We start from the raw sequence: 22,069 nt of genomic DNA, 5'->3' as shown, positions 1-22,069 counted from the left end.
ATATTGGACCCCTTGCCAGGTCCTCGGGGTGGGAGATGAAAGAGAAAGTCTCTGACGGGATGGGATGGGATGGGCGGCGGCGGCGGCCACAACTCTGCGCCTCCGCCGCTTTCTTCCCCTCAACTAGCCCGCCCAGCCAGGCGAGGACCCTTTTCTCTCTGTCTCCTGCCCTCCCTCCTTGGCCGGCTTTAGTCCTGCTCCCGGCCGGGCTGCCATTGGCTTAGCGGCCCCATCCGGGCACTTGGCGCATCGCTGTTGCTCAGCCCGAGCGCTCCCAATATGGCGGAGGTGAGCGGGGAAAGCGGGTAGGGGCGGTGGGGTCCGGCGGGCTCCTGGCGGGGCTGTGTGGCGAGGCGGGCCCCGGGGGCTGCCTCGGCACCCCCATAACCCCCTTCCGGAGGTCGGAGCCCCTCTGAGGGGGCCTCCGGGGCCGTCTGGGGGCCCCTCGAGCCGCTCAACCCCGGGGAAGCGCAGCCTGCGCGACTAGGCCGCGGCTGGCTCCGACCGCCTCCACTCGAGCTGTCTGCTGAGCGCCTGGCCGGTCTCCACCCACAGTCCCGCGGCTGGGAGCGGCGCGGCCCCCCTACTCGGGCAAGGCTGGGATGGAGGGACACTAGCCGGGCTGGGGTGTGGAGGAGAGAAGGAGGCGGCGGCGGCGGCGGCGGCGGAAGATTCTCCGACGGGCGGTCCAGCTCCCTCCCGTCACTACTGCTCGGGCAGCCCCTGTCAGCTCCCTGGCGGGCCCGGCCGAGATGGGAACGGGGGTGTCAGGGCCCTGCTCTCGCATCAGTGACGGTGGGGATGGAGAAAGTGTAAGAGGGGGCCGGGTTGGAGGGCGAGAGACAACCCGGAGGCCGGGGCGGGGGGACAGGCGGAGAGGGACAGCGAAGAGATGAGGGACCGGGTGAGGGATGGAGACACAGTAGGTGCGCCCCTGGAGGGGTGGGTCGGGGTGGGGGGGGGAGAGAGAGGGATGCTGAGACATAAAAAGAAAAAGAGAGAAAAAGAACGAGATGGGAAGTTACAGAGAGGCAAAGAAAGAAGAGGGAGGGGAAAGTGTGTGTGTGTGTGTGTGTGAGAGAGAGAGAAACTTGGAACGTGAAGAGTTCACTTAACACATTCCTTTTTCAAGGCTCGTCTTCCCGACTCTCTTTGGCAGGCCTGGCTCTAACCTCTTTTTTCTCCCGTTGCTTGTTCCAGGCTTCCTTTGGGAGTTCGAGCCCAGGTTTGTCCTGTTCAGTTCCTTCTTCTGTGATTCCGCCAGTGGGAAGCTTTTGGGTACGGTTAAGGGCCAGGTTACAGGCGCATCTGTCAAAGATGCTTTGTTTTCTCTAATATGTTACTATGATTTTCTCTCTGTCTCTCTTCTCTCGCAATTCTCTCTATTTTTTGCTTAGTTTTTCATGTTAAAAGTCATCGATTTGGTTCTCAGTGCAAGTGTGGAGTGCCCTGTAGAGGTGTTTTCTCCTGTAGAATCCATAGTGATTGGTCTTAAAACTGTTGTGGTGTTGTAAAAGCCAAACGTTTAGTGTTCTAAATAAAATTGGTGGTACATGCAAGGGAACTTGCCTTAGAAAAGAGGCTGGTAAGGCTTTAATACTACTTTGCTGCTTCAGCAATTGTCAGACCACTCACTTCTTTGCTAAACACTTGTTTCTTTACTAAACTGAGCATGCTTACTCAGAAGTAAATCCCCCAGAAGTCACTAGTACTTTCCTCACAGGAAGTGAGTTTGGAATTGCAGCCTCACAACTTGATAGCCATTTTTCAGAAGTAAATCCTGTTGATTTAAATGGGACGTATTCTTTTGTTAAATTGTACCTTCCATTCTGTAAGGCCCTCAAGGTGACTCACCACAGTAAGAGCAGTAATATACCGTCAATCCATTACATTTTAAATATGTAAAATCAAATAAAATGCAATGATCATAAGGGGTGATATCCAGTTTTGCTCGAGCAGACTTCTGCTCATGCAGCAGAACTTTTCCTTCCTCCCCTCTTCCCTGCAGTCCCCCTCCACCAATCTGCTCTAGGGGGTCCTTATGCTTCTGGAGTAGATGGGGAGCATGGGGTCTGCAAAGGGGAGGAAGAATCCATTCCACTGATGGATGCTATTCCATCTGGAGAAGATTCTAGTTAGATTGCACCCAAGACATTTAGCTTACTTTTGAGTAAGACTGCAGCCGTAAGCATATTTATTTGGAAGTAAATCTCAATAAGTTAATGGGACTGCCTTCTAACTAACCACGGCTAAAATTGGGCTTTGAGTGTACATAGGATTGCAGCCATGAAGTCTGAGCCTATGCTTTTTACTTGGAAGAAAGTCCCGCTGTGTTATATAGTATGCAGCCTTCTATGCTTCTGTTGCTTGTAATAGAAATGTTGATTCGCTCATAAAACATATTTAACTTTAATGAACAGAAGTAAAAGTTGAGTTGTTGTTGTTGTTCAGTCCAGTCGTGTCCGACTCTTCGTGACCCCATGGACCATAGCACGCCAGGCCTTCCAAAAGTATAGTTACTTGTGTCAGTGATGTTAAAGTGTAGTGAGTGTTAACCTTAGATTTAATATGTCTTTTAATGTCATTAAAAGTAAAATAATACAAATCAGGTATCCTACATATTTTTAAATGCTGAATTATCTTGGTGAAAATTACATTATGTAAGAAACGTTGACTGAATTATCAGGCTGCAAACCTATACACACCTTGGAGTAAGTCCCATTGAGCTCATTGGGAGTTACATCTAAGTAGACAAGTATAGGATTGTGGTATCTGTTCAGTGAATGTTTCTTAACGATGTAGACTTAACGATGTAGAAGGGAATATACTTTCTTCTTTAACTGTATAAAGAAATGCAAAACAACCTAAAACAGCACTGGGCAAGTACAGTTTTCAAAATAAGTGTTGCTTATTCACAACATTTATAGATATATTAAAGATATGTATAGATATATTAAAGTTATTCTAATATACTTTAAATCATTTAATATATTTTAAATATACAAATCATCCTCTATCTCATCTCCCTCCCCGCTTAGGATTGCTCTGCCCAACTGCAAACCTAAACTCACTTTCTTGGGAGTAAGCCCCATTAAAAACAGTGGGACTTACCTCTGAGTAAACAAGCATAGATTGTACTGTTAGAATATGTAGGGAGTTTTACATTCTAATAAGAGTTAAATTAATGTAACTCAATAGCTTTATAATCAGGCCGCAAATATGCAGCTGTATAACATACTTCATATTGTGAACTTATCTACTTGGTTCTAGGATTAGTTTAAGTTAAAGAAAAATAATGTGAGCACAATATGGCCAAAAAGTAAGCACTTTAGATGCCACTGATTTTAATGGGAGTATTCCATACAAACTTAAATATTTCCCATTGAAATCAGTGAGGCTTCATAATGTTTAACTTTGGCTGGATCCTGTCCCATATATTTTAAAATACAAGTTATCAGTTCTAAATGATATATACTTGTCCTTAATGTTATGAGCATGTGCAATTCCATTTAACAGTTTTTTTTTGTAAATTTGAGTTAAGTCATCCAAATTTTTACTGTACTCTGTACTTTTTACTATACTCTGATATCATAAGTAGTTCTCAAAGAGGGGAAGCATTCTTTTAACAAGGAAATGTTTTTTAAATTTTTATTTGTATTCTTTTGAAATGTGTCTCTCCCTCCATTTCAACAACTTCAGGTAAATTGGATTTAATTGAAATATTCTATTTGAATCTAAATTGTCCTTATACAGATTCTTCACATTTCTTAGGAAAGTTACAGTTTAACGTTGTTTCAAGTTTTTAAAAATAAGAATGAGGGAGATCTGCCAACCTTCAGGGTTATGAAAATAAATGGGCAAGCCCATCCAGATGTGCTGCCATAAATTTGCAGGCAATTATATCCTGTCTTAGGTTGTCTGAAAAATCAGTGTTACATATCTGGGACTAGTTTACACAGCTTTTAAACAACACTTTTCTCATTAAAAATAAATTGTGAACACCCAATTTTGACTTGTTTAGATGACTTTTCCTCTTCCTCCACGCTGTGATAGTTTTAAACTCTTTTTTCAAGTGAGTCAACTTCTAATCCGTGCAATTTTTCCTCTTCAGCAGGTGTTTGTATACTGACACTTCATTTCTGCAAGCTCTCAACCAAATTGCATTGGGTTTCCCACATTGGTTAGTGCTCATTCACTGGTTCATGATACCAAAGTCCAGTGATCAGGGAAGGTACTATCTAATAAGGATAGCTACAATATATTGGTTAAGCTCATTGGTGTAGCTTATACTGGCAGACATATTTGCTTTTCATACAAATATAGCTGTATTTGGCTTACAGTACTTGCAACAAAGGCTGTAATTAAGTGATTCAGTGATATCAGTAGAACTTCTGCTCCTGAGCAGGCACTTCACTATCCCCAAAGGACTATTCTGGAATAAGCATGAAGCTCATACCCTTCTTGGTTTAAATTGGAGGACATAGCAGTGTACTTACAACTTCTCGGTAATAAAAATGGATGCTGAGGCTTGCTTGTTTGTAACATTGGTCTTGAACTTAATATATATAATTGCTTTTTACCATTGATATCATTTTATATGTTGCTAAAGATATTTACATTGTTTTTTATAGTTGGCTCTTTATCTTCTGAGGATCATGACTTTGACCCTACAGCTGAAATGTTGGTACATGACTATGATGATGAAAGAACTCTTGAAGAGGAGGAAATGATGGATGAGGGCAAAAATTTCAGTTCTGAGATTGAAGACTTAGAAAAGGTAAGGGACTTTTTCCCTAGACACGCTGGATCAATAGTATCTTCTCTACTGAATGGTTTGCTCATTCTTAACCACCAAAGAAGCTCTACCTGCTTTTTTTTCTTTCATTGCTATTTTAGAAGTTTTGAGGGGAATGTTCACAGGGCTCCATTTTATTATGAATCAAAAAATTTCATAAATTTTGGGAGCAGCCACTTAAGAGTAGCAACTGGAAGCCCTGTCTATTGATATAACAACAATACAAAATTATAGAAAACCAATCCCACAGAATTTCACCATATGTTCATAACTGGCATGTAACTCCTTTTGTTAAGAGTATGATCACTTCGTATTTTACATGTCATTAAACTCCCAGTCTCGATTGTAGAGTGCAATAACAAGCTATGAATGGAATGTACTAAGTGGACTTGTATGTAGTGAATGCATTCATTCATTCATTCATTTTCTATACTGCTCCATAGGTGAAGCTCTCTGGGCAGTTCAGAAAAATGAAAAACCATTAAAATACATTATATAAATTATAAAATCATTCACATAATGACATAAAACAGATAGCACACACAACAGCATATATCTAAAACAATTTAAAAATCAGTCAGAGACCATTATTTGCAGCCATCAGCACTGTGGCACCAGCACTCTGTGTAGGCCTAAGGGCAGTGTATCTATACTGTGTAAATGGCTGTTCAAAAGCTATTGCAGAACGATATGGCGCTGCCCAATAACAGGATCCCAATTTATCTGTTGAAATTAAAGTGGCAGAATAGGAGTAGATTGCAACTGTTGTCCTCCTCTCTTTAAAACACTTCTTCATATCTTTGGATAAGAGCCTAAGAAGAGCCATGCTGGATCAGACCAAAAGTCCACTTAGTCTAGCATTCCGTTCATGCTGGGCCAACTAGTCTATATAATTCTTTCCACTTAGGTGTTAAAACCATTTTGTTCCATGATGCATATGTAAAAATAATTTGGGTGAAATCCAATGAAGTAGTTCCAATGAAAGTACTGCTTCCATCAGCAGAATTGGGAGGGGGCTGCAGGAACATCTGGAGCAAAATGTTTTTTTGTGGGGCACTGCAAGGGGAAGGAGAGAAAGTCACTTGCATTACATTGGATTCTGCCCATTGACTTCTACAAATGGCAATGTATTTTGTTTTCCTTCGAAACAAAAAATCAGGAAGGAAGCATGCCCTTAGAAGATTTGCTGGCATTCTATGGCTATGAACCTGCGATTCCTGTTATAGCAAGTTCCAGTGCAGATAGTTCCCCAAGTGAACTTGCAGATGAACTCCCAGACATGACTTTGGATAAAGTAAGTTTTAAACACCTTCCTATGTTGCAGTGTAGACTTTTGGGTTCTGTGGTTACCATGATCCTATTCCATTTAGTATGTAGAGATTAAATCTCATTGTATTGGAGGCTGGATCCCAAATGCTTATGGCACAAATAATTCTTAGAAATCTGACACTGATTTTCCTTAACATGCAGGAGATGCATAGGTTGCAATTCGAAGCATGCTTAAGTTGGGAGTAATTTGGACTAAGGTCAGTGGGGTAGACATCTGGGTAAGCATGGTTAAGATTTGGCTTTAAGCAGAATTGCAGAACAAAAAGAAAGGAGAATGAGACATTTATAATGTTAAAAACTTTTTTAAAAAAACTTGCTTAATGGAAGGAGCAATCCTATGGCCACTAGATATTGTCTAGAGGGCCATAGGATTTTTCTGTTTCTGGGAACCAAGGTCGGAGCCAGAGCTCTGAACGTGATTCCCAGAGCCGTGCTCCCCACCCCCTCATAGACAGTACAGTTCTCTCCACACTGGTTATGTCTCAGAAATAGAGCACGGAGATGGTGGAAAGGGGGCGGTCTCGAGGGTGGAGAGGGGAGGAGACTGCGAAAACCGCATTACGCAGCTTCCTGTGCACCATGTGGCCTCCTTCCCTCCCCGAAGCTGCAACTAGACAGCCAAAATTGGCTGTCTAGCCAAAAATGCAGGGTGGCTGGAGCATGGAGACGAGGATCACCATTTCCACCATGCATTGGATACTTGGCAGCCTCTGACTTCGGAGGCTGCTGAGTATCTCAATAGGATTGTATCCTAAGAAAGGTAAAATTCCAGTAAAATAGTATTAGCCAAATATGCCTCTTATATCAAATGCTTCTTTGTATAGTTTCTCTTGAACACAAATTTCTTTCAACTGAACACATTGTGTTTGAGTTGCTAGCGATAGGATATAAAATTTCATATATATACCATCCAGCTGCTTTATGTAATTATGGAAGCCTAAAACTACTAGCTGCTGTAATGTTTCCCTTTTCTCCAGCACTTTCTTAAGTATGAGTCAAATTGGGTTTGGTGTAAGAAGTAAATGACCTTCTAATAGGAAGATTTGTCCCTCTTCTCCGGGCTTCCACATAAGGAGCACAGCTGTAAGATGAATTTCAAGATAGTTACTACATCCAGTGTTGTATGATACTAATCCTTGGCTCTTATGCTTACAGGAGGAAATAGCCAAAGACCTTTTGTCAGGTGATGATGAAGAAACACAGTCTTCTGCTGATGATTTGACACCATCGGTTACTTCGCATGAAACTACAGACTTCTTTCCTCGACCTTTAAGATGTAGGGAAATGAATATTGATTAATTAATAATTATATAATTGATAGAAATATAATACATAAATATTCATGGGCCAGTATTCTAATTAGGAGGGTTAAGATTGTGAGCACGTGTTTAGCTTTCTACATGAAGAACACATTCCGGCTTGGCTTGCTGTTCTCACCTCTTTCAAATATAGGCATGGCAGTACCCTCTGTGAACAGGCTTTTGGTGCCTGATCCATTTTATACTAGTAAATCACATGGCTTGGAAAGAAAGTCTGAATGTAATTGTTAAATCTCTAACATTGCAGTAGTGCCACAGTGCTAACTACACTGCCTACTAAAGACCACACTGGAAACTCAGCCAGTGGACTCCCACCAACCTGCATAAATTCATCTACACACAGTCAATAATTCCTGGCATGTTAGGAATTTTCAGTCTTCCAGTACTGCTTTAAAATCCACTTTCTTTGTTCTTGACTCAAGTTCGCTGCCATCATTCACAATATCAGTAAAAAAAACCCTAAACAACTAAACAACTGTATTCGTACTTAAGGGCCTCACTCCCCTCACTCTCTACACTAAACTGATTTAACTGTCACTCTCTGTCACTCCCTCTTCCCAACTGTCATTCTGACACCACCCACACATCTTCTACTCATACATTCTCTCCCCCTCCCATCAACATTCTAAACAACTGTAAACCTACTTTTGGGGCACTCTGTATAAAACTATATTGAAACCCCTTCAGTTCATGTGTTCTGAACTTGCAAAATTCTTAATAGTGGAAGAAATTTTAATTAATGATCTGAATAATTTCCACATTAGAGTCAATATTGTGTTTGCTTCTTTTCCCTCTTCTTTCCAGCTGTTTTATGTAATGCCTTGCTTGAGATGAAATTGACATAGGGATTTGTTGCAATTTCCTTTTCCCAGCCACTTACAATGCAGACTAATTTATCTGAATTTTGCTAGGAAGTGGGAACAGGGGCCGTAGAAAATGGTAAGACAATCCAAGTTTCAGCTAAACACTGGTGTAGTTTGTATTGCTTTAAACTAAAGTGTGGCATTATTTTTAAAGTGCCTATATAAGCAAGGCACCAATCATAAAGCATTGTAAAAGGCACAAGCCCTGTCCTCAAGCTTACACTCTTAAGTAAGATGAGAGGTGCAAGGGAAGGCAAGAGGTGGGAATTGGTAATATTCAAGATCAGTTGGAGAGAGAGTGTAAAAAAACAAGTTTTTATCAGACATTGAAATATACAAATAGAAGGAGTCAAATGGATGTCACTCTTGGGCAACAAAATGTACCTTAGGGCTAATAAGATTAATTTTATTATCTAGATCTCCAAACAAAAGTAAAATATGTTGGGGCTATTTATGCTATAGTATATGCTATTAAAGTTATTAAATAATTCTGAATTAACACTTACTCCTTTTCTGTTATAAAAAGCAAACACTACATGTGATGGTGATAAAGAATCAGACGGTGAAGATGTGGAGGTGGATACTGGTAATTCTTCTGAAGATTTGCGGAAGGTAATGCTTGGAATGGTACACATTAATAGATGTAAACTTATTTAAATAATTTGAGCTACATATCCTGGATACATAAAGAATGTGAAGCTGAAGTACTATAGGAAAAATGCCTTGTCCTACAGTTATATTTGCTGTTGGCCATGAGCAGGATTCAGAGTACCATGGGCCGTGAGTCTGCTTGCCTGTGGAGACTTTCAGCTCCTCCTCCCAGCAGTAACGGTCAGAAAGTTCCTCCAGAGCTCAGGGGGCCTGCCAGAGTGGTGTCCCATGAATTAGGAGGGGCTGCTGTCAAAAGGAAATGTTATCTCAGTCCTGTGTGTGCATGGAAGCAAGGGTGGCCTTGGATCTTATGCAAGGGGAGGCATTTGGATCATGGCCTTGTGGTTTACAAATGTATCATTTTAATGAGAGCTATGTATGAATAAATATATTATTATTTGATTATTTGATTTGTATCCTGCCTTTCTACCAAAAATGGCATTCAAGGCAGCTTACAAAATTAAAAATGATTAAAACTATATAAAACAGTATATAGTTCAAATACTGGCTTTTTTAAATCTCTTCAGGAAATAATGATTGGTTCGCAGTACCAAGCAGAAATTCCACCTTATTTAGGCAAAAACACTGATGATGAAAAGGGTAAGTTATTCTTTTTGATTTAAATGTTTAGTTTTTTATGTCAAGGTCGTACAATTTCATTTTGAAAAGAGGCAGTTGCATCTAAAGCAGAGTATTAAAACATCAAAGGGCCATTTCCAAAACTACTCAGCCATGAAGTCTACTGGGTGTGCTTGGCTGAGTTATCTCAGCACTAACTCTAACTCACAGGATAGTTTTGAATCTTTAATTATGTATTTTTATAAAGCATTTCATAGATTGAAAAGTAGCATAGAAATAGTAGTAACTATCCAGTTAGATATGCATGGTTCCCCTGTATGTGTGAGGGCATAAGCCAGGTAGGGGAGGGAGCTGTGCAGGATGACCCTGTCCTCTATATCCCTGTGAATGGCAGCTCCCACACTGTCAGCCCCCAACCTCTGTGCGTTGAGCAGGGAGGTCTGAAGGGATGTTCTACTTGCATTCGTGTGAATGTGATAAAGCAGGGTCCCTGATCATGCAGAGTTCTACCCACATTCAAGTGAACACAAGTAGAGTGCCCCTTCAGACCTTGCTGCTTACATAGCAACGTTGGGGACAGAGGCAGCAGCAGGGGAGGGTGATGCGCATGGGGACTTAGGGAGCAGAGCCAGCTTGCACAGCCCCATCCTTTACCTAGTTTAACCCCTCATACATTCAGGCAAATGCCTGAACAGGGCTTAAGTCTTGTTGAAATCTAGGTGCGGGATTGTAACCTATAAACTTGTATTCATCAGGTAAAGAATGCAAAAGGTACTTACATAACCATGTAGGATATAAAACTTCTCAAGAAAACAATCACTTTGAATGTGGTATCTCTGAATTTAGAGTAATCTGAAAACTAGCACAACCTTCACTAGTAAGTGAGACTGAGACTATAACAATACAGTATTTGTAATTGCATTTAGTTGGTCACAGATATGTGGCATTTGAAGATGACTAGTGTAGTGTTTTTGGACAGTTGATTTAGTAACCTAGGATGAGGGTTAGCATCTTGACACAGCTGCAGCCAGCATAGTGCTGCTGTACAACAACTTGTGTACCACTAGCAAGGAAGACTTGGGAATGTTGGCAGCCCCGTAGCATGGCATGCTATACACAAAAAGATTTTTCTCCTGCCTTCCCCGCCCTGGGGCTTAGCCATATCAAGCTCTGTTGGGCTTCCCTCGTAAGGCAATACCATAAAAATTTGGGCCACAGTTATGAAAGCATTGCTTTATATACCATCTCTGATCCAGGACAAAAATATGATGGAACTTGGAGCAGGCCTGCACAGTAGGGAGCATCTCAGTGGGTACTCCCTAATATTAATGTAGGTTTTAGGCTACCTGAGGCTATATCAGTTAAAACCAGCACCTTGGATTGTGCCTGGAAGACAAAGAGTATTCCGTGTTACTGTTCAGAACTGTTGTTTTATATTGGGTAAAAAGATTGGGGTTTTCTGGGAAATTTTGAATTGGAATGTTTTCCAGAAATAAAGTGATGGATATCTGATTTTGCATGTTTATTTGATTTCAGTAAAGAAAGCTTTTTAAAAGTATGCAATGTTAGTTTTAAGTTCTGCATAAATATTTGAAAAATCTTTCCAATAGCATGGAGCATTTGAACTTAAATATGTTATTATTAAATTGCACTTGGTGTGATTTGAATGTTATAGTCAAACAAATTCAAAGCTTTACTTGGGAATTAATTTTACTGGGATACTTCTAAATACATTGTAAATATGACAACTCACAATAGCATACCATTTCCCTTACATTATTTAGATTTTAGGGGTGGGGCTGGGGGGAATGAAGGCAGAGAAAACTGAAGATCTGTGCACATATATGTATGTGCGTCCTAGGAATACTAGCCCCCCGAACGTTAATTATAGTTTTAGATTTCACTGGTACAGTAGTCATTCCATTTGTCCAATTTGATTTGTTTTCATTCATTCTGTTACTATCAATTTTATGAAACAATGTAATTCTAAAAATGGAAAAATTTCCACCCTGCATCACTGGCTATACTGTACTATAATTTCCACAAGGCAGGAAAGCAATTCCTTATTGCTACCTTTTGAGACCATTCTGAAAAGAAACAATGACACCATCTTACGACAATCTCTCCACTGCTGCTAACTTCTGCAGATGGCTTAAAAATATGCAAGTGATATCAAAAGCTGCTGAGAGAGATGGGAGGATGAGTGATGTAAATTAAGTGGTTGTTGATTGCTAATTAAAGTATCAGACGCACTTGTGGGATTCCAAGAATGGCAAATGGAACTTTTCTTTTAAAAATGTCCTCATTTTCATTGTTGTACGTCACAAAGATATGCCAGGAGATTATTTCAAAAGACACAAATAAGGTGTTGGTCTCTTATTTAGCCATGTTCTTCAGGGTAGGAAGCTAATTGGATTTTTTTCTTCACATATAATCCATTTTTCAAGTTTTATTACTGTCTTGGATTAGATAATTATCTAATGCTGAGTTGCCGGTGGAAAATTCGCAAGGTTAAATATAAAGCATGCTGTTTGCGAGGCAATCTAAATGCTTAAACATTTGACAATTGCAAATACAGGGGTCTACAATTCTTGGCTGGCCTTGCTAGCCAAGCCAAAAATTATGGTTGCCAGATTCCTTCCACCTGTCAGCTGGACAGGCAAGCGCCTCCATCCAACAACAAAGAACGCCCAGCACTCTTTTCCTGTGAGAAAGGCAGGGAAGAGAGGGAGGGAGCGTGCTTCTAACCCTGCCCCCAACTTTCCTTCCGGCATTCCAGCTGGTGGGGGCATGGCTGCCACAGAGCTGTTGGGATGTGCAGCCTCAAATCTGAGAGAAAGACTTCTCGCTTGCTGTGCTCACCAGAGGGCAGTACCACACATGCCATGGCAGGCATAATTGTTGATGCCTGTACAGATAGTCACATAGTACTTTCTGCAGGCAAGGTCTCGGTTGTATATTCCAATTGTGCAGTTTAGGGTAAAATAAGTATGCAAATTGGAAAATGTAATGAGGGTGACTTGGAGAACTAGCGTTTCAAGTGTCGGTTTTTTGATGAGCTAATCATAGAGTACACGCTAACGAATTTATAAAGTTTTATAAACTGAAAATGACGTCAGAAAGCCACTCCCGGTATTGCCCTCTGTTGTAGTATTGTGACACCTTTTAATCCTTAATGCACATTTGTAAATGTATTGCACTTTTAAGAAAATCTTGGATGAGATTCTTTAATTCTTGATCTGGTGCAATTAATTAATTAATTAATTATATTTATTTATTTATTTATTTATTGCATTTATATCCCGCCTTTTTTTTCCTCTTGCAAGGAACCCAAGGCGGCTTACATTATCCTCCTCTCCGTTTTATCCTCACAACAACAACCCTGTGAGGTAGGTTGGGCTGAGAGTCTGTGACTGGCCCAAAGTCACCCAGTGAGCTTCCATGGCCAAGTGGGGATTAGAACCCGGATCTCCCGGCTCCCAGTCCACCACTCTCAAAAATTAAAACTCTAAAATACAACATAAGGCCAATCCCATTATCCAAGCTTTTTAGGAATAATAATGGTTGTACTCATGGTTTTCCAGGGTGCTTGATTTTGATTCTGTTTTACTTTATTTTTTACTTATTTGTTGAATTTATATTCCACCCTTTTTCCTCTTGCAAGGAACTCAAGGCAGTTTGCATTATCTTCCTCCTCTCCATTTTATCCTCACAACAACAACCCTGTGAGGTAGGGCTGAGAGTCTGTGACTGGCCCAAAGTCACCCAGTGAGCTTCCATCATCGAATGGGGACTAGAACCTGAGAAGCCAGTGTGGTGTAGTGGCAAGAGTGTTGGACTAGGAGCTGGGAGATCCGGGTTCTAGTCCCCACTCAGCCATGGAAGCTCACTGGGTGACTTTGGGCCAGTCACACACTCTCAGCCCAACCCACATCACAGGGTTGTTGTTCTGAGGATAAAATGGAGAGGAGGAGGATAATGTAAGCTGCCTTGGCCCTTGGGTTCCTTGCAAGAGGGAAAAAAGCGGGATATAAATGCAATAAATAAATAGAACCTGGATCTCCCGGCTCCCAGTCCAACACTCTCACCACTACACCACAGTGGCTCTTTTGCTTGACCTGTCTATACCAGCGTTTCTTATTTCCTTATTTTTGTGGCCAATATTCTCAGACTACATATTTTCCATCCTCTTTGTCATTGGAGCACCTGACTTGTAACATTATTTTTCTTAACAGCATATGAAAATGAAGACCAGTTACTTTGGCAACCTGATGTGATTTCAGAGAGTAAAGTTAAAGAGTACCTTTTTGAGACTTCTTTAAGAACTGGAAATGAAAAAATGATTGGCAGAATTCCTGAGGGAATACATACACGAGACAATGAACAGGTATGTTTCTAATTTACCTGTGTATAATTTGCCAGTCTAGCGCTTTTTCATTCTTATATTCAAGAAAAGACAAATCATACATGTTTGTCTCCGTTTGGCTTACTTTTGCTTAAAGCTACAATCATGTTACAGTTTGATTTAAATGTTTATCAATAAACAGTGGTAAGGATAGTTCACTTTCATTTAAATTTACACCGTGTCTTATCCCATTGGGATTAGAATATTTTAAAGGTTTTTGTGTGTGTGTTTTACAAAATACATTGTAAATGTATAGGGCTGGATCCAGACTTGCTCTTTTGTGAATGGAAAGGCTCCTTCCATTCATGAAAGGACTGAAATCCAAAGGAGGCTCCTGCCAGAGGACTGGAGTGAGGCGATTTTTGCTAGTTCCTGTTTTCCCCTGTGCCACCTCCCACAATATATTCTGTAGGGTCTCCCAGCTCTCTAGAACAGATTTTTGGATGGTACAGGGGTGTTCAGAGGAAGGACGAATTGGTGAAAATCACACACACACACACACACACACACACGTATCCCATGAGGGAATTTGGTCCATGGGAAGTCTGGATCCAGCCTAATGCTAAAGAAAAATTCCTTTTTTGTAATCATTAAACGCCTACAGGTTTGGTTTTTTAATATAGCTGAAAGAGATTTAGAATAAATTTACTAAGGGCCAAGTTGGCTCGTTTCCCTCATGAATTTTCATCATTTGAATTCAAATCCATTCCTAAGACACAGGATGCATAATGAGAACCACAGCCAATCAGGGCTCCTGGTATTCCCCCCCCCCCCCAGTGCTTTGGGATGAGGGTCTGCCCTTCACACTCTTATATGTTTTGCTGCTCCTTAATCTTAAAATCCTTAATTTGGATTTTTAGGAGACAGTTCCAGAGCTAGGGGTGCAAGAACCATCATTCTATATCCCTTTATAATTCACACAGTGTATAGTGGCTTCACTTCTGCAGGCAGGAGTGGAGTTCTGGTTAGGGGATGCTCCTGCCAGCAGAAGGGGGAGGGAGGCAACCTTTGCCATGTCCCCATCTGGCCTTCAGAAATCTACTCTGGATGATTGGGAGATGGTATGGGAGTGGTGGGAATTTCCAGAAGTAGCCATCCTCTCCCCCTTCCACCAGCAGCATCCCTTCCATCAGCTGCATCAAGAGCCAGGACAGAAGTGGACAAAAGGAGCCCTTCTGCTTACGGAAGACAAGGCTTGGATCCAGACCAGTATCTTTTGACACTCTCTTGGTGTGCATAAACTCTCACCTTATATTGCCTTATTTAAAGTGGAGAAATCACAGAATAATAACGTTAAAAACATTTGCTTGACATGGGAGTATAACCACTGTGTTGTGTATCTTTCTTTTGACTGGTTTAACGAGAAATATTGCAATCTCTCCTAGGCACTCTATGAACTTTTCAAATGTAACAACAACATAAAAGAAGCAGTTGAGAAGTATTGCTCAAATGGAAAGGCATCTCAAGGTAAGAAATCTCTGGTTAGAGAGTTCGGCTGCAATCCTACACATGCTTGAGAGAAAATATTGAGTAGACATGCATAGCATTGCACTGTAGGAGGAATGCTTTAAATCTAACTTGCAAGGTGCAGAAATGAGTTGAGGTAACAAGTTATCTACCACAGTTCCTCATTTCTTAGAACAGATTGCTTAGCTGCTATCAGAAAGATGCAAGAGTTACAGCTGGAATATTCCATATAATTAGACAATCAAAGAAGATACTCAGTCTCTTGAAGATTCTGCTGTGTTTGATTACAGCTTCTTTCTGCAACTTTAATTCACTGATAAGTGTTAGGGGAAATTTTTAGAGAAAAAACACACAATCAGCAGCCTCACCTGATATGTCTGCTGCAGGCCAGTACCATGTCATACAGCATAAGGGAGATGCTATGAATGAGGCTGTTGAATGGTAAAAAAATGCAAGTGTGTGAAACCATCATGAGCTGAACTACTTTTAGTCCTCCTGAATGATCTGCAGTTCAAATACAATTGTTTACCTTGATTTTTTTTTTAAAAAAATGCCATAGCTAGGACAATATAGATGTTTGCCATTTTTTATATATTAAAGAGGATGATTTTAAAGTCAAAATTAAAAGATAAATTCTCTTCAGGTAATAAAAACTAGGATTATTGTGACCTGCCTTGGGCTAAAAATCTAAATAAGAGCAATAGAGCTATTGTCATCTACTGCCCTAAATAAGTGCAATAAAGCTAATTAGGTGGGCACAACATAAGAATTAGTATGCTGAAAATTCTATAATTGAATATATTATTTTAACTGCATTGAATAATGTATAACACCATCTCACACACCATTGGAAACTGAGCTCTCAGGAATAAGTCCGCTGCCCAGGGACCCAAATGCAGTAAGATATACACTTCTGCCTGCATAGTATCATTGCAGGATGTGACCATTCTTGCCTGTTGGACTCATGCTACAGCTGACAGAAGCCCATTTCCCATGCAGATTGTTATTATTGGGTTGGGGACTTCCTCTTTGCTGTCCAGGTGTTAGGGCCAGGATGGCTATTTATTTGCCAGAATATCAAATTTTAATTGTCTGTCTCTCTCACTCTCAAGAGATGACAGCCTGGACAGAAGAAGAATGTAGAAACTTTGAACATGCACTTCTGCTTTATGGGAAAGATTTTCATCTCATACAAAAAAATAAGGTAAGTTGTATACAAATAAATGAAATGAAACTAAACAAATGGAGGCAAAATTGATTCTAAAATCTGAGAAGAAACTAATTAAATCAGATAAAATCAGATATGTGTAGAATAACATAAACAGCATATTGTTCCTGACTGGCTGTTTGCGTGTTAATTTTACAACAAATGTAAAGCTGCTCATTTAGTAAATGAGTCAGCCTGTTTATGTCTGAAATAGTCTGCAGTGGAATGTCATTACTTTGGATGTTTATCCTTTTCTTTTTTTAAGTTAGTTGCTCTGCTCATTTAGTTTTCCGCTATTTCACTACCACACACAAGTACTAAATTATTGTTTGAGGCTAAAGGAGAAAAGCATCCAGGTTAGTCAAATCCTTCCTGAGCTACGGGGAGTTACGTGTTCTGCATCACCAATAACGACTGCTGCTTCTGTTCTGAAATCAGATAGTTGATACTTGCTGATGCCTGAGGGATAGCCATCTTAACTGCATCCGACAAAGTGGGCTCTGGTTAATGATTGTTATTGCCACAATAAATCTGTTAGTCTTTCGAGATGTGACAAGACCCTGTTGACTTTCCCTTACCGTCAAAGGGTCAGAGGAATTGTGTCAGTAGTGTGTGCACTCAAGCTGAGTGCCATTATCCTTCTGTACAGCTTGCTGTCCAGAGAGCATAGGCCAAGCTGGGAGAGAGCAGGCTAAACGAAGCAAAAAGACTGTGTCTCCTCATCCTAACATAGTCTGCTTTTGGGGTGCATGCTAAATGCGAAGGAGGCTTCTCTCCCAAGCTCAGCAGGAGCGGGTGACTTGCAAGTCAGGAAGAAGAGTGCTTTAACCCTTCCTTCTAGCCAGGGTTCCAGATGGTTGCAATGGATATTTTAAAAACATGAGGCTTTTATTGGTATAGATGACAACTTTATTCTACCAATTTTAAATAATGAGAAATCCCTATGACATCCTTCTGTGAAGCAGGCATGGCAGGAATACAAGATGTACATTATTTGATTTCCTTGGTTTATAGAAGAACTCTTATGCAACCAGAGCAGAAGCTGAGGATGATTCATACTTCCAGTTAGGCAGGAGTACTCTATTGGTCTTGTAGTATTCAGCCTGCCTATACATTCTACTCTCAATCAAAATTATACAGAATTTGGCATCTTTATCCTTCTGGTCTTTCTCAGTGCCTAAGGAGAGCCACAGGCTTCCTGATTGAGTGTTAAATGTCTTCTAGAAGATTAGGGGCAAACCCCTTGGGTTTAAGCATCCTTAGGATGTTTTCGCTGTGACAAAATGAACTTGGTGCTGCCCAATTTGTGAGAGTCAGGCTGTTCTTTGCCAGCTTGTAGATGTTCTCTTTGATATCATCATAAGTAAGTTTCAGCTGTGAGAATACTTTTTGCCTATAGAGGAAGGCCTGACTGGCATAGACCATTTCTGAAAAAATAAAGCCGTAATTGGCGAAAATCTGCAGTGGATATTTAGAAGGACAAACTGATCAGTAACGGGTAGCTCTTGTCTAATTGGGAAGGGAGACCATGATAGTTCTGCCCTGTATGTGCACAGGATACTGTAAAACCAGTGCTCTGGGCTCTGCTTGCCACCCCCCAAATATTAAAACGCCAGTCACTCTGTCTAGAAGGGAGAAAAAGCCATGCTCCAGTTCTAGTGTGATGAGTGTTTGCCCAGCTCTAGTCCTTCTTATCTGGTTGCCTGCAAGCCACTTGCCACAGCCAGCAAGGTGAATGGCATAATTGGAAGCCTGCATACAGTCAAAGTACTTCAGAAAGAAAATCTAAAGTAGACTATATTTAGACTATAAATTATACAGTTTGAATTCTTTTAATTACCCACTCTGTAAATACATAGGGCCCAGTGATATGGACTAGGCCATGATCCTTGTTAAGGCCTATGACTTCCCTCTGAAGAGGCTGACCCCTTTCAAATTTATTTGTAGCATTTTTATTCCACCCTTTAGCCAAAAATGCTCCCAAGGCAGTTTAAAAAGATAAGTTAAAGGACTCTCATACAAAAGCATTTCGATTTATTCTTCCATGTAGCATCCATTTTATTAGTGAAATCCTTTGTGCAAAGTTCCAAATATATAGCAAAATTTTATTTGATTTTAGCCCTATTTAGGCATTCATAAATTGTATTAGCGGAGGGGTTGTGGGATCATGCATGCGTCTCTTTCCCACTCTACCCCTAACCTTCCTGCGCTGTGAGAACATCTGAAGGGAGGTAGTAGTCCTCACCACAGTTGGAAACCCTGTGTAATTGTGGTGTGGATTGCAACCACATTTAGCGGAACACAGTTACAATTCCTCTTCAGATGTTCCTGCTCAATGCGGGAAGGTTGGGGTGCATGAGATGGGGCCAGCACACCCAACTCCGTAACCCTTCCACAGATACAATTCATGAATGCCTGATTAGGACTTATTTTGTAATTGATTATCTAGAAGTGGTATATCCTTATAGCCATTAAAATGCCCTTCTGGTGAAAAAGATAAAAGGTCTTCTTTGGACATACTAAATGTCCAAAGAACTAATAGCAACTAAATGCAAGAAAGCCAGCATTAAAAACAGCAACTAATTGCAAACAGTAACTAAGTGCAAAGAAAACCTGCAGTTCAAGTAATAAACCCACTCTCCTCCATTTCTGTCTTGACAACTGAGATGGGGTTCACAAAGGTTTCACATCTTTAACTGGAAATAATTCAAAGGCTTTTAGTATTTTGCGGTTGGTATTTTTTCAGTGACACTTTATCAGAGACTAATATCAAGGCTAGGGTGTGCTAATTAATCCTCTTTTTAGGTGAGAACCAGAACAGTTGCTGAATGTGTAGCATTTTACTACATGTGGAAGAAATCAGAACGATATGACTACTTTGCACAGCAAACAAGATTTGGAAAAAAGAGGTACAACCACCATCCTGGAGTCACGTAAGTTCAAAGACCTTGGAAGGTCGGGGGGTTTTGCTTTTGTGAATTTCTCCTCTAGAATTTCCCAACATCGTCACTGTTATAATATTGCATTGCTGATATTCTTACAACATATCTTCCAATCAGACCCAGTTAACTCCTCTTAATTTGATCATGCCCTTACAGGGACTATATGGATCGGTTGGTAGATGAAGCAGAAGCTCTTGGTGGAGCTGTACATTCTTCAGCCATAACGTCAAACAGCAGATCAGAGCCTATTCCTGACCAACAGCTAAGCATCCTGAACTCTATCACTGCCAATGATTTGACAGGTAAATTGAAGGGTACCATAAAGATGGCATGGAACAGCTTATTGCTACTGAATGTCAGGATAATGGTGATGTTAATTTAATAATAATAAAAATTTAATAATAATAATAATGTTTTGGGTAAAATCTTTTTCTTTCTTCTAGCACTGACCAACAGTGTAGCTACAGTCTGCCACTCTACAGATGTGAATTGCTTAGACGATGCCTTCCCACCTCTGGACAGCTTGCCCCGAACAGCAGTTAATCATGTGCCTGTCGTAACAGAAGATTTGCTTAACTTGCCTAGTAACGGTGAAAGTGATTGTTTTAATTTATTTGAGACTGGATTTTATCACTCTGAGTTAAACCCAATGAACATGTGCAGTGAGGAGTCTGAAAGGCCTGCCAAGAGACTAAAAATGGGAATCGCAGTCCCGGAATCCTTCATGAATGATGTTTCTGTAAACAATTTGGGTGTTGATTTTGAGAATCACACACATCACATTACCAGTGCCAAAATGGCAGTTTCAGTGGCCGACTTCAGCAGTCTATCTGCAAATGAGACAAATGGCTTTATCAGTGCTCATGCATTACACCAGCATACTGCCCTCCACTCGGAATGAATTTAGCAGAAAATTGAAGAGACAGTGGACGCTGTTGGCAGTTCATGGTAAACTTGATGATTATGATCAGGTTTGCTTAGTCTTTCACTGGAAGTTTGAACTATATGACATCAGTGATGTCTTTATGTACAGAACTATATCTTGATTTATCAAGAGTAATTTTACTTTTTCCAATCCATAAATGTGGAAACTTCATACAATGTTTAGCAGAGTTTGGGGACTAAGAGAACTCTGTGGTGCAGCTTTAAGCTCTGCTTCCTCTTTTTAAACCTGTAGACAGAGACTGCTGTCTCAAAACCAGCACAGAAGTTCTGAACTGATTGCAGTGGCTTTTAGTCTAAGTTGCTTCTGCCCTAATGGATGCAGTGGAATAGCGATTGTTTACAGGTACCAGTCTTGATCCCTGCTCAATGTAGCATTTTTTTAAAAAAGCAGGGAAAGGTTTCTTTAATTTAAACTGCACAAAACACAAGGATATTTTTAAATGGAACCTTCTCTCATCTGATACTAAACCAGAGCACTTCAGTTTACAAAATAACAGTTTCATCTTGGTGGATACTAGCACAAGGGACTGTAGGAGCAAAGTCCGAAGACACATTTGGATGCTCTTACCAAATTATAGGCCATGGCTACCTTACACAGAGATGGCTATACTGTCCAGAGGTTTTTGTGTACTTAAAACCTGTTGGCTGAAATGATGTGGTGTATTGTTTGGGGTGAGGGTGGGGGGTTGTCCACACTCCTCAGGAGTGTAATGTGAAAAACAACATCAAATGTTACATAATTTTTCCTAAGGCCACTGGTAGATAATGGTACAGTCTGCACAGCTTAGGATTTACCACTAATGATTTACATTTTAGGACTGGCCTTAAGTTCAGAGCACTGCAGTTCAAAATGTTAAACATATGAGGGACTCTAGATCCATAGATGGTGATGATGCAGTAGAGTGTTGAAGCTAATTGTGTTTTCCAGTATGGATATATATTTTTCTTCTTGGATTGATACAGGCTTAAGTGCATTATATATTCCAGAGAGGAACCTTTGATAAGGCTGTTCTTATGTTTTTGTTTTTTGGTTAAGCTTCACACATGCAGATTTGTGAAAGGCCACTAGAGCCTTGGCTATCAGTTACATTATTAATCAGAAAGTATTGGTTATGTGTCCTGAATGACACAGACTGCTATAAAAATGCTGAACTTTACTACAATACAACTGAAATGCAGTAAACCATATCTAGTTTTGCACTGGCCATTATACATATTTAATTTCGTTTAAATATATTGCAATTCCTTTTCTTAAGGGCAAATTTGTCAGTGTTGGTAGTAATGATTTTATGGTTGCACTGCATAAGTAGAAAGCAGACTCCTTGTTAATACTTCAAAGGGAGAGTATTTATTCTACATACTGTGAACTGCATTGACATCCTGAGTTTGAGATGCAGCATAGTGCTGTGTGTTCTTCACGGCATTGTAACAAAGATGGCTTTGAAGAATTCTACACAATAGCACATTTACCCATTTTAGCAACTTGATTTAGCACAGTGGACAAAAGTTGTTGTTGGTGATCTGTTCTAAAGTATACATCTAAAAATCTGTCATTCTAATAAGTACA

General features: G+C 40.4%; 2 protein-coding genes across 2 annotated transcripts in view; one reads left to right on the top strand and one right to left on the bottom strand.

Annotated features, from left to right (window-relative positions):
• The first annotated feature begins 257 nt into the window (after positions 1 to 257).
• Positions 258 to 22,011, top strand: MIER3 (MIER family member 3). Its single transcript, XM_084833276.1, has 13 exons — positions 258 to 288; positions 1,201 to 1,225; positions 4,632 to 4,777; positions 5,955 to 6,089; positions 7,280 to 7,400; positions 8,833 to 8,918; positions 9,485 to 9,557; positions 13,772 to 13,923; positions 15,327 to 15,408; positions 16,521 to 16,612; positions 19,421 to 19,548; positions 19,714 to 19,859; positions 20,001 to 22,011. Exons 1-13 carry the CDS (start codon positions 280 to 282, stop codon positions 20,456 to 20,458), a joined length of 1,653 nt encoding a protein of 550 aa, XP_084689402.1. The 5' UTR covers positions 258 to 279; the 3' UTR covers positions 20,459 to 22,011.
• Positions 4,324 to 22,069, bottom strand: part of SETD9 (SET domain containing 9) — a 37,200-nt gene continuing 19,454 nt past the window's right edge. Inside the window, exon 7 of the mRNA XM_084833278.1 lies at positions 4,324 to 7,391. The gene's annotated coding sequence lies outside the window, so the exon portion shown is untranslated. The remainder of the gene's footprint in view (positions 7,392 to 22,069) is intronic.

The sequence above is a fragment of the Heloderma suspectum genome, chromosome 2 (genome assembly GCF_057233095.1).
Source record: "Heloderma suspectum isolate Gila_16-S chromosome 2, 16-S_ref, whole genome shotgun sequence".
In the NCBI taxonomy this organism is placed as follows: domain Eukaryota; kingdom Metazoa; phylum Chordata; class Lepidosauria; order Squamata; family Helodermatidae; genus Heloderma; species Heloderma suspectum.
Note: the sequence above shows the minus strand (reverse complement) of the source record. Positions and strands in the feature narration are given on the sequence as shown.